Genomic DNA, 13,471 nt, shown 5'->3' on the forward strand with positions numbered 1-13,471 from the left:
TATATTGTATATGTATAAATATCCTGCTTCCTCAGTGTAACTGAACCTAATTTTATGTAAATATGATTTCCAAGAAAATTTTAAAAATTTTACCATTTTAGAAATATCTTTTATTTTGAAAGTTGGATTTCACTTAAAGCTTAATGAAAACATGTTGCTGCTGCTGCTAAGTCACGTCACTCGTGTCCGACTCTGTGTGACCCCACAGACAGCAGCTCACCAGGCTCCTCCATCCCTGGATTCTCCAGGCAAGAGTACTGGAGTGGAGTGCCATTGTCTTCTCTGAAAACATGTTATGAAATCTTAAATCTTATGATGTTTTTCCTATATAGTAGAGTTTGTACACGAGTAACTCAAAAATTTAAAAAAAGAAGACTGACATACTCCCTAGTCTCAACTCACAGGCTGAATCTTCCTATCTTTTGTACAGAAACTGTATACACACTGAACCACCCTATATTTTGTACAGAGAGGCCACAAGCGAATATTAAAAATAAGCATTTGATAAAATCTAAATGCTTAATTTGGGGAGATTATTTAAAGCACTCACCAAAAGAGAGTGGATGTGTAATTTCCTAATTTTAAGAAATCAAATGTCTCATATTTACACATTTTTAAACATGGCATCTATATTTCTAAGACTGAAGAATTTTCTTCCCCATAATTAAGGGATGAATGAAAATACTGTTTCTAATAATCAATTTCCATTCCTTTTCTAACTCATTTAGTCAGTAAACTCAGTTCCATCACAGCAATGAAATTCTTCCAATTCTAGATTCAGTTCAGTTCAGTCGCTCAGTTGTGTTTGATAAATTGTTAGTATAATATCCATTAACTTTTCTTAAATTTACAAGAGTTTCTGTAAACCAGTTAAAATATCAGATTACAACCCAGGAACCACAAAAATCATTCAGGGATTTTAAAAGTTTGTGAATGTATACCACATAAACAAAAACATTCTATAAATGTATCACATTCATCAAGTACATGACTAAATAAAGCTTCCCAGATAAATGCCTAAATACTCAACTTGTATTCATTCTCACCGGAAAACAGTATCTTCCTCCTAAAAAAGATTTTTGTTGCTATCGTTACTTTGAAACATTAGTTTCTTTTTACCTACATGCATATGTATGTATATTTGAGAGCATTATAAAATGAAAAGCATACTGTATTGAAAGTTGGAAAATTAAGATATATCATTAATTCTTCCACTTGCTAACTACTTAAATTCTATGAATCCTCAAAGAAAAAATAATGATGACAGTCTCTGTCACTGTTACTGTGAGACTTAAACAAGATAAAGTACATAGAACCATTCTAAAAAAGGTGTAAAATGGCATTAGAATTTATAATGGCATCCATACTAATAGCCACATTCTTGAGGTTAGGACCAAAAACATCTTGCTCTAATTTTTTGCCCCATCTGTTCCTAGTTGGCAGGAAGCACAAGAGCATGCCAGAATAGACATTCAGTAAGATTAATTATATGATTTTAACTGATATGTTAGGCTGATGACACCATTTACTTGATTCTTCAAGTATTTCTTCATTAATATCCAATAGTTGTTACATACTTTGAAATCAAGTAAAATCTATATTTTTAAAAAAGTAAAAGTTATTTTTAAATGCTTGAAATATATCAACAAGATTTTATTTCATGGACAAATAATTACCTTTTCTCCAGAAAGAGCTTGACCTGGGGAAAAACCTGGATCTCCTTTAGGGCCCTAAATAAAACAGTTATAAAACACTTGATGAAACATAAATTACATATACCATACTTCCTCAGTTGTATGTAATATCATGCACTATATACAGTTTATATGGTATTGAATAAAATTACATATTTTAAATTAAGATGAATACAGATTACTTATCTTTTTAATGTATATTTCATTTATCCTTAATTTTAAATGTTGAGAAGATTCCTAGAAATTTCCCAGACATAGCTGATTTTTCTAATCAATAGTTATACTAAAATTGAAACATTTCTTTATGAGAACTACATATTGTGACATCAGGTCAGTTCAGTCACTTAGTCATGTCTGACTCTTTGTGACCACATGGACTACAGCATGCCAGCCCTCCCTGTCCATCACCAATTCCTAGAGCTTGCTCAAATTCATGTCCATTGAGTCAGTGATGCCATCCAACCATTTCATCCTCTGTCATCCCATTCTCTTGCCGTCAATCTTTTCTAGCATCAGGGTCTTTTCCAATGAGTCAACTCTTCGCATGAGGTGGCCAAAGTATTGGAGCTTCAGCTTCAGCATCAGTCCTTTCAATGAATATTCAGGACTGATTTCCTTTACAGTTGACTGGTTCAATCTTCTTGCAGTCCAAGGGACTCTATAGAGTCTTCTCCAACACCACAGTTCAAAAGCATCAACTCTTCAGTGCTCAGCTTTCTTTATGGTCTTTGTGACATATTGAGTTATAATTTTTAGCATGGGGAAATGTTATTTTTAGTGAAAAAAAAAGTGCTTATACTAATTCTCCAAATTTTAAGACATCATTCCAAGTTTACATATTTTCTAAAAGCTTGCAATGTACCGTGCATTGTGTGCATGCTCAGTTGTGTCCTATTCTTTGCAACCCCATGGACTGTAGTCTGCCACACCCCTCTGTCCATAGTATTTTAGAGGCAAGAATACTGGAGCAGGTTGTCATTTTCTCCTCCAGGAGATCTTTCCCTGTGGCTCCTGCATTGGCAGGTGATTCTTTACCATTGAAACACCTGGGAAGCCCAAAGTACATGCATTACTTGTACAATAAAAAATAAACCAAACAAAAAACAAAACTCCAACTAAGTTCTTTTTATTGTTATAAAATAGATATTTTTCATACCCTGGAAATCTTTTATATTTCAAGAGAAAAATAACTTCGTATTTCAATCTAAAATTTTGGGTACAAAAGTAAAATCAACTTTTTTTTTTATTATTCATCATTGTTTATTTGCTCACTCCTATCTGACTATTACATACTAGGAAAAATACTTCCTTTTCTATTTCACCCTTCATAAAATACAGAATTGAGATTATCATTTAAATTCTGACTTCACTACAATTCTCAGCTAATAATAGATAATTTTCCATTCCTAAATTTTATTTCCACCCTATGGGAAACAGGGAAACTGTTATGTCTTCCTTCACATACTCAGGGATAATTTTTTTTTTCTTTCACTCCATGCATATTTACTGAACAACTTCCTGAACACTGAGGAATGAACCAAACAGGTAAATCATCTGTCCTCTTTAAGCTGACCTTACACTGTGAGAAAAATAAAGAATAAACAAATATCTATAAAAGAAACTTTAAAAATACAGTTTCTTGTATAGATAAGTATCAGAGAGAAAGCAGGAGCTGGAGAAGGGAACTGTGACCAGCAGGGGCTGTGAGGGCTCCTTTCTTGTGTACAGTGGGCAGAACCATCCCCTAAGAAGGGTATCTGACCAGAGAATTAAAAGACATAAGGGAGGGAGTTATAAATATATCTGGAGGAAGATCACGAAGAGCATCCCCAGCAGAGGAAAACAGTACCTGAAAACGGGATTTACCAGAGATTTACCAGAAAAACAGTAAGCTACCCAATGTAACAGGAGCAAAGGGGAGAGAGGAAGGCGTGTACTTCAGAGAGACAAATGGGGCTGGGACACAAAAGGAATTATTAGGCCTTATTTGTGGCTTGGCTTTTACTCAGATCTATCTTCTGATATACCATTGGCTATAGTGTTGAAGAGACATTATGGGAGTTGCAAATTAAAAACACATATTGAAGGCAGAGCGGATGGAATTTTTTTCCCAGGATAGGAAGTGAAAGAGACAGATTGGCATCTAATCCATATACAATGGGGAAAAGATTAGGGAGAAGAGTAGGACTGGATATCAGCTGTAGCTCTCTCTTGGACATGTCAAAAGCAAGGTGTCTCTTGGATTTCCAAGTGGAGACACTGTGGGTACCGTTGGATGCTGAGTCTGGAAATCGAAAGTCACCAGAATATAAACTGAATATGAAACCACGGTGAAAGAGAAGAGGGAAAAGCTGGCTGAAAACTCAACATTCAAAGAGCGAAGATCACAGCGTCCAGTCCCATCACTTCATGGCAAATAGATGGGGAAAAAATGGCAACAGTGACAGACTATTTTCTTGGGCTCCAAAATCACAGCAGAGGGTGACTGCAGCCATGAAATTAAAGGACACTTTCTCCTTAGAAGAAAAGCTATGACAAACCTAGACAGCATATTCAAAAGCAGAGACATTACATTGCTGACAAAGGTCTGTTTAGTCAAAGCTATGGTTTATTCATCACTTCATGGGAAATAGATGGAAAAATAGTGGAAACAGTGTCAGACTTTATTTTGGGGGGCTCCAAAAATCACTGTAGATGCTGATTGCAGCCAGGAAATTAAAAGACGCTTACTCCTTGGAAGGAAAGTTATGACCAACCTAGATAGCATATTAAAAAGCAGAGACATTACTTTGCCAACCAAGGTCCATCTAGTCAAGGCTATGGTTTTTCCCGTGGTCATGTATGGATGTGAGAGTTGGACTGTGAAGAAAGCTGATCACCGAAGAATTGATGCTTTTGAACTGTGGTGCTGGAGAAGACTCTTGAGAGTCCCTTGGACTAAGGAGATCCAACCAGTCCATTCTAAAGGAGATCAATCCTGGGTGTTCATTGGAAGGACTGATGCTAAAGCTGAAACTCCAATATTTTGGCCACCTCATGCGACGAGTTGACTCACTGGAAAAGAGTCTGATGCTAGGAGGGATTGGGGGTGGGAGGAGACGGGGACAACAGAGAATGAGATGGCTGGACGGCATCACCGACTCTATGGACATGAGTTTGAGTAAACTCCGGGAGTTGGTGATGGACAGGGAGGCCTGGCGTGCTGTGATTCATGGGGTCGTGGAGAGTCGGACACGACTGAGCGACTGAACTGAACTGAATTGAACTGATGGTTTATTCAGTAGTCATGTACGGATGTGAGAGTTGATCATAAAGAAGGCTGAGCACTGAAGAACTGATGCTTTCAAACTGCAGTGCTGGAGAAGACTCTTGAGAGTTCCTTACAGCAAAGAGATCAATCCAGTCAATCCTAAAGTAAATCAACCCTAAATATTCAGTAAAAGGACTGATGCCAAAGCTGAAGCTCCAATACTTGGGCCATCTGATATGAAGAGCTAACTCACTGGAAAAGACCCTGATGCTGGGAAAGATTGAAGGTAGGAGAAGGGGGTGACAGAGGATGAGATGGTTGGATGGCCTCATCTACTCAACTGGACATGAGTTTAAGCACACTCCGGGAGATAGTGAAGGACAGGGCAGCCTGGTGTGCTGCAGTCCATGGGGTCACAAAGAGTCAGACACGACTGAGTGACTGAACAACAATTGAGACTAGGTGTAAACACGGAGAAAAGCAGAGGAAGGAGGATGGTTCACTAAATATGTTCCAATATTTAAAAACTGCAGCAGGAAAGACAGAACGGGAGAATGAAGTGACACAGCAGGTAAGTCGGAAAGGCGGACTAAGTGACTGTGGGGCCTCCAAGTGTAGAGAAGACATTTTCAGAACGAAGGCCTGGCCAACTGTGTCCACAGCTCCTGAAAAAAAAGTCTGGGCGAGATGCTGTTGAGAAAGAAGTGGTTGGTGACCTTGACAGGTGCCGTATCAGTGGAGTGGTCAAAAATATGTGAAAGTCATGGGTGGTAAGATAGGAGCTTTGACTAATAAGACAAGAAGAGGAAAAAGGGGAGTACACGTTATTTTGTGAGAAAGAAGATGTGAGTTCGAAGAGAAGCCGTAGGCTTTCAAAAATTTTTAACATGGAAACTAGTATATCAAGCTATATTGTTGATGGGAACGATCTAGGAAAGAGGAGAAAATTGAGCATAAGTTGGGAGAAATGCGTACTTCTATTGAGTATGCCTCACAGATCCAGGGTCCAAGCAGAGACATTTCAGTAGGGACAATTAATCTGGTTCAAACAATAATTCCAAAGGTAGAATATATGGGTACAGATTTTAGGTCGCTAGCCTTGGTAATGGGACAAAACATAAGAGCTAATTCTCATCTGACTGCTTCTAATTTCTCAGTGAAATAAAATGTGAGGCCTACAGCTTAAAGTTAGAGGTGGGGCATGGATATGGGAGGAACGCTTTCAAACAGCACTCAAACTAATTAAAGGAAGACAAAAAGTCCTTCATGTTCTCCAGTAAGTCTTTCCATTTTACAGATTAGAAACAAGTCTTCATGGCAGAAGTGCCAAAAAAGCATAAAATATTTTAATTTAAGCATAAAAAAAAATGTTTAATGAAAAAGTTATTTTCCAGTCTGACCTATTCCATTTCATAGCTACTCACTACTTCTACCACTAACACAATTTTAGATCACTGGTTACAAAATTGTAGGACCTCACAAATGGCTTTAGGATTATCCTAGTATTTAAGAACTGAACTCTTCATCTAAAAAAAAGAAACTTAGAACTCATGAAATTTTAGAGCTTATCTAGCAAATCCCTTTATAGATAAAGCAATAAGGTGCAAAAATATTAATTGAATTAAGACTGTCTAGAAAAGTATCAATAAAATGGGTTAATTTTCTTTCTCATTATCACAATATCTGTTAAAGTATAATTGTATTGATATTTTTTACATGTTTCAATTTTCTATTATAAAGCCTAACTAATTGATTTGAGGCAATATTTACAAAAAATTTAAAAAGAACTTAAATGACAACCCTTGAGAAATTTGAATAAAACTTTTTATGGCCAACATTTTTACTTTTAATTCTTACACTAAAAACTCTTATATTTAGGTCCAATCTGAATTTTCTGAAAGTGAAACTCACTCAGTTGTGTCTGACTATGTGTGACCCCATGGACTATACAGTCCAAGGAATTCTCCAGGCCAGAATGCTGGAGTGGGTAGCCTTTCCCTTCTCCAGGGGATCTTCTCAACCCAGGAATCAAACCGGGGTCTCCTGCATTGCAGGTGGATTCTTTACCAATTGAGCTATCAGGTAAGCCCTGAGTTTTCTATTATATACCAATTTCCTTAATATAATTATCTTTCAACTTTCTTGACATCATCTTCTAATCTGACATTTCATCTTCCACTTAAAAAAACTGAAAAGTGAAAAGTGGAAGAAAATAATCAATTAAGCAATAAAAACCAGATGTAAAGACAAACTGTTTTCTCGTTCGTAAGCTTTATACATCTTGGCAACATATTTAAAGAGATGTGTCAAATCTCTTTTACTGACACACAAAGACACTTGAGTGTACTGAGAAAGTCATATTCTAGAACCAGAAATTTAAGTGAGCATGAAGAAAATGCTTTTAACCCAGCCAGTTGTGCACTGATCCTAGTATAAAATGCATGAGGAAGAGACTATTGAACATGCCAATTTTGCCTGAAATGTCAAGGAAGTAGGACATACTTATCTGCATTTAAGGGAAACACTCCAAAATTTCTTACTTATATTTCCCCTCATTTTGTATTTATTCTATGATTCCTGAAACACTTCTAGCCACACTTGATTGGCTTTTCACAAACTCCTTGGAGTTAAAAATAATGTTTATAAATTAAATAATCAAACTAAGATATGAGACCCATAAAGATGTTAGAACAGTATTTAATAGTATTAAAAATAACAGTAGTAAATACAATCATTTGAAAATGTTTACAATTTTTGTAACATAAACATTGTAAAAATGTTTACAGTTATGGCCATCTTGAAAAGCAGAGAACACTTGAATGAATTACTGATGAAGCAGAAAAATTTTAATGAAAATAATTTGGAATGTAAAATTTCAGAGTATGAATAAGCTAAATTGGGAGAGTATCATAAAGGAAACATTAAATGACATGATCCTGAGGTAGCACCACTTGAATATTCTTGGTTTTAATATTAGCAATAACTACACAAGCTCTATAATCTCAATTTTAAGCCTTATGCTCCCTAACTAACACCTTATCTTTATAGCTCACTCTAAGCCCTTGTAACTTTAGCAATTATTTGACCCACTGGAACTACTAATATGTGATCCCACCACATTTTCACTCTCTCATCCCCTATGTGGCCTCACTTTCCATCTCTAGAAAGCCTAAATTCCAGTGTTTTATATTCTAATTATTTCCTTGCATACATAAGTAACACCACTGCCTGTTTCTTTCTCTGTTATAGTTTACCTGGAAAATCTTAAATATAAACTCCACTTACTCTGACCCTACCCAGAGTGGGTAAGTGTAAGAGAAAACTATCATGATGACAAATCTCACATTAAATTCATGACTTACACTGATTTTGCCTTGTTTTGTATTTTGATGTGTTCAGTAATTGCTTAGTCAATTCATTTCCCCATTTTTCATAGATGATTATTTCCTAACTTCTCTCTCTTCACTCTCAGCTGATTATCTCGCTTTCAGCTTTGATAAGCTCTCTATATCTCTCCTTAATCTGTTCCAAAATACTCTGCCATCACAACCAAACCCCCCAGGACATCATTGGTGAACTGTCTTTCCTACATTGTTTTAATTTTTACGTCTAAGATAATTGCTGCTGCCAAGTAAACACAATGTAATTTCTCCAATCTTAGAAAACAACTTTCCTTGAGCCCACATCTCCCTTCTCTGCTCCACTATACTGTTCCCTTTTAGAGAAAACTCCTAGAAAGTTGTCTGTGTTAACTAGCCGACTTCCTCTCCTGCCGTTCCTTCTTAGATCTCCTCTACTCGGGCTTTTGTCCCTATCACTATCCTACCTTACTGATCATTCTCTCTCAGTTCCCTCTATTAGTTCCTCTTCATCTTCCTAACTGAATTCTAAAGTAACCCAAGACCGAGTCCTTGGACATTTCTCTTCAATGTCTACATTCATCCCCATGTGATCTCATCAGTTCCATAGCTTTAAATTCCATATATACATTGATGACTCTGAATGCATACTTTTAGCTACAATATCTTCCCTGAGCTCCAAATCCATTTACTCTTATTATATATCTCCACTTGGATGTTAAATAGTCATCTCAAATTGAGTATGATCAAAAAGGAACTCTTGGGAATTGATAGTGTCAGGGTTGCACATCTGCAATTAATCCTCCTGCAGATAACTATGAAATCAAAACAAGACACATAAAACAACTACTTGAAAACACAGGAGAACAACAAAAAATCAAAGGTAAGGGTATTCAATTTTTGAAAGAAGAATCCACACTTGACGCAATACACATTTACACAGCCTTTCTCCTAAGGACATTTCCAAGTCTGCATGGAGTAGCTGGAATTCAAGCAGAAAAACAAACTTTTTGGCTAGTGGTATCAGAAGACAGAGTGTATGAGTACCAGAATGATTGTAAATTAAGGGAGAAAATCTTAGAAAGTCAGCTTCCCCAAAAACTTAAATATAGACTTTCTTCAATTCTTGGCTGATCCTGACATGCATTTTCATGAGACAGATTTCAAAAAGCTCAGCAGAAGGCAACAGCTAAAGGGCTAAGAGAATTAACAAATTTCAGCTGCTGGTCAATACAGAGGAAAGTTTGGGGTTTGAGCCACATCATTTTAGAGGAACATGGTAAATATTTGAATAAACACCTTTCCCTGAAACTGAGGAAGAGCTATACTTTAGAAGCAAATACTATATCCTTGGACTAATGGACTTGCACTAACACTACAAGCAAAAACTGAAATATGCCCTTTAAGTGGTTCTAAAAGCTCAACATTCAGAAAACTAACATCATGGCATCTGGTCCCATCACTTCATGGGAAATAGATGGGGAAACAGTGGAAACAGTGTCAGACTTTATTTTTGGGGGCTCCAAAAATCACTGCAGATGCTGATTGCAGCCAAGAAATTAAAAGACACTTACTCCTTGGAAGGAAAGTCATGACCAACCTAGATAGCATATTGAAAAGCAGATACATTACTTTGCCAACAAAGGTCCATCTAGTCAAGGCTATGGTTTTTCCCGTGGTCATGTATGGATGTGAGAGTTGGACTGTGAAGAAAGCTGATTGCCGAAGAATTGATGCTTTTGAACTGTGGTGTTGGAGAAGACTCCTGAGAGTTCCTTGGACTGCAAGGAGATCCAACCAGTCCATCCTAAAGGAGATCAGTCCTGGGTGTTCATTGGAATGACTGAAGCTGAAGCTCCAATACTTTGGCTACCTCATGCGAAGAGTTGACTCATTGGAAAAGATCCTGATGCTGGGAGGGATTGGGGGCAGAAGGAAAAGGGGATGACAGAGGATGAGATGGCTGGATGGCATCACCGACTTGATGGACATGGGTTTGAGTGAACTCCGGGAGTTGGTGATGGACAGGGAGGCCTGGTGTGCTACTATTTATTGGGTCACAAAGAGTTGGACACGACTGAGTGACTGAAGTGATCTGAAACCCATAAAAGTTTAAGGTGATGAGCCAGTTATTTCAGTGCCTACAGAACAAAAATCAAGTCTCCAAAGGACAAAAAAGGGTATCCCTGATGGCTCGGCAGGTAAAGAATCCTCCTGCAATGCAGGAGACACAAAAGATGTGGATTTGATCCCTGGTTTGGGAAGATTCCCCCCATAGGAGGAAATAGCAATTATTATTCTTGCCTAGGATAATTATTAGAAATAATTATATAGCAATTATTATTCTTGCCTAGGATATCCCATGGACAGAAGAGTCTGGTGGGCTACAGTCCAAAGGGTTGCAAAGAGTTAGACATGACTAAGCACACTATGGGGTCGCACAGAGTCGGACACGACTAAAGCGACTTAGCAGCAGCAAGCACACAGAAAGACAGAAAGGGGTCAAAGTCCTCAAGGGGACTGATGTTAGAGTTAGCAGTTGACGATTTTATTAATTACTATAAATGTGTTCAAGCACTTAAAAGAAAGGATGATCATAATGAGTGAACAATTATCAACAGACAGATGAAAACTATATAAAAAATCAACTAAAAATCTAGAACTGATGATACAATATCTGAAATAAAAATTTACTGGATGATATTAACACCATGTTAGAGAAGGCAAAAGTAAAGTTTAGTGAATTTAAAGGCAGATCCATAGACGTTATCTGAAGAAGAGGAAAAAAATACCTGGCAAAAATAAACTGAGATCTAGTGACCTATGGGACAATACTGCATAGTCTAACATACATGTAAATGGAGTCCCAGAAGGAAAGGAGAGAAATAATGGGACAGAAAGATTATTTGAAAAAGTAATGGCAAAAAAGGCCTCAGATTTGTTTAAAAATTTTTATAGGTTAAAAGGCATCCAGTTCAGTTCAGTCGCTCAGTTGTATCCAGCTCTCTGCGACCCCATGAATCACAGCACGTCAGTGAAGCCCAAATAAGAAATATCTAAAGGAAATAAATTTTTCATATATCTTAGTAAAGCTACTAAAAGGCAGATTAAGATAAAAGCCTTAAGATATTCTGTGAAAAATTACACATCATATTGAAAGAAATAATAATGTTGCTTAATTCTCATCAGAAACAGTAAAGATCAAAAGATGAGAACAGCAGACATGCTTAAAGTACCAGAAGAAAAACATTCTCAACCAAGATTTCTGTACTTAATAAATTTTTGTTTAACTATCCTTCAACAAATATAGGCAAGTTTCAGGTAAACAGAAACCAAGAGAAATCATCACCAGTAGAACTGTACTCCAAGAAATATTGAAGGAATTTCTTCCAGGTAATGAGAAACTCAGATAGAAACTCAGATCTATAGGAAGGAATAAAGAGCTCTGGAAATTAAAATAAATCCCTTGTTTGTTTCTTCTAATTTCCTTAAAAGACTGATTACTTAATACAGAAATTACTGCATTGTACTATTAGGTTTATAATGAAATAGATGCAAAATAAATAACAGAACACAAAATATGGGAGGATAGTAAGTAAATAATTGTATGAGTCATATTCTACATGAAATATTACCATATTAATTCCAAGTAAACTACAATAAGTTAATAATGTATATTGTAATCCCTAAAGCAATGACTAGTGATCAGAGATAACAGCTGAAATGCCAACAGAGAAATTAAATAGAATACTAAAAAATATTTGATTATCCAAAAAGAAGGTAGAAAAAGGAATAAAGGAACAAAACATATGGGATAAATGGAAAAGAAATGACAATGCAGAATAGCAAGACCCAATCATACCAAAATTATACAAGTGTAAATGAACTTAATGCTCTAATGAAAAAATCAGAGATCATCAGCCTGGATAAACTTGTAAGATCCAACTACACAGTATTGATAAGAGATGCAATTTAAATATAGAAAGGGAAAGGAAATTTATATAGTAGACAGACAAAAAGCACTAAAAAGTTGGTGTCGCTCTATTACTAACACATTAGACTTCAAAAAGAGGAGAACTGCTAAACATATTTGATAATGATAAAAATATCTGATAATCAGGAAAACAATCAACCTTATATGTGCATGCATCACACACTGCTGCAAAATACATGGAGCAAACACTAACTAAACACTTTCTAAACACAAATACATTAGTAAGGACAGAGAAAATTTGACTCCAACTAGACCAAAAAATCTAGTAAGGACAAAGAAAATTTGACTACCACAAATCACCCTAATCGAATTGACATTTACAGAACACTCCTGGCAAATAGATGGGGAAATAATGGAAACAGTGAGAGACTTTTTATGGCTCCAAAATCACTGCACATGGTGACTGCAGCCATGAAATTAAAAGACGCTTGCTCCTTGGAAGAAAAGCTATAACCAACCTAGACAGCATAGTAAAAATCAGAGATTACTTTGCTGACAAAGGTCTGTCTAGTCCAAGCTATGGTTTTTCCAGTAGTCATATATGGATGTGAGAGTTAGACCATAAAGAAAGCTGAGTGCCAAAGAATTGATGCTTTTGAACTGTGGTGTTGGAAAAGACTCTTGAGAGTCCCTTGGACTTCAAGGAGATCCAACCAGTCCATCCTAAAGGAAATCAGTCCTGAATATTCATCGGAAGGACTGATGCTGAAGCCAAAACTCTAATACCTTGGCCACCTGATGAGAACTGACTCATTTGAAATGACCCTGATGCTGGAAAAGATTGAAGGCGAGAGAAGGGAATGACAGAAGATGAGCTGGTTGGATGGCATCACCAACTCAATGGACATGAGTTTGAGTAGGCTCCGGGAGTTAGTGACCGACAAGGATGCCTGTCGTGCTGCAATCAGTGGGGTCGCAAAGAGTCGGACAGGACTGAGTGACTGAACTGTATTTCCCTAACAAATACAAGATACATAATCTTCTGAAGTTCATGGGAAATATTAATCAGGATAGATCACCTGTTGGGCCATAAAATGCTTCAACAGATTTTAAAAGATTAAATTCTTCCATTGTGTACTGACCACAATGGAACTAAATTAGAAATCAGTAACAATATGGTCATTAGAAAAGCTTCCAATTGATGAACATTAAACAAACAATGTACTTTGGAATA

The 13,471-nt window shown here is 36.6% G+C and overlaps 1 protein-coding gene across 1 annotated transcript in view; it reads right to left on the minus strand.

Annotated features, from left to right (window-relative positions):
* The window catches only part of COL24A1 (collagen type XXIV alpha 1 chain), a 440,433-nt gene that overhangs the window by 356,413 nt on the left and 70,549 nt on the right, over positions 1 to 13,471 (minus strand). The window contains exon 6 of the mRNA XM_055403313.2: positions 1,677 to 1,730. Coding sequence (XP_055259288.2) covers positions 1,677 to 1,730 — 54 coding nt within the window. The remainder of the gene's footprint in view (positions 1 to 1,676; positions 1,731 to 13,471) is intronic.

The sequence above is a fragment of the Moschus berezovskii genome, chromosome 4, assembly GCF_049115385.1.
Source record: "Moschus berezovskii isolate FMDL1 chromosome 4, NW_MosBer_1.0, whole genome shotgun sequence".
NCBI lineage: Eukaryota > Metazoa > Chordata > Mammalia > Artiodactyla > Moschidae > Moschus > Moschus berezovskii.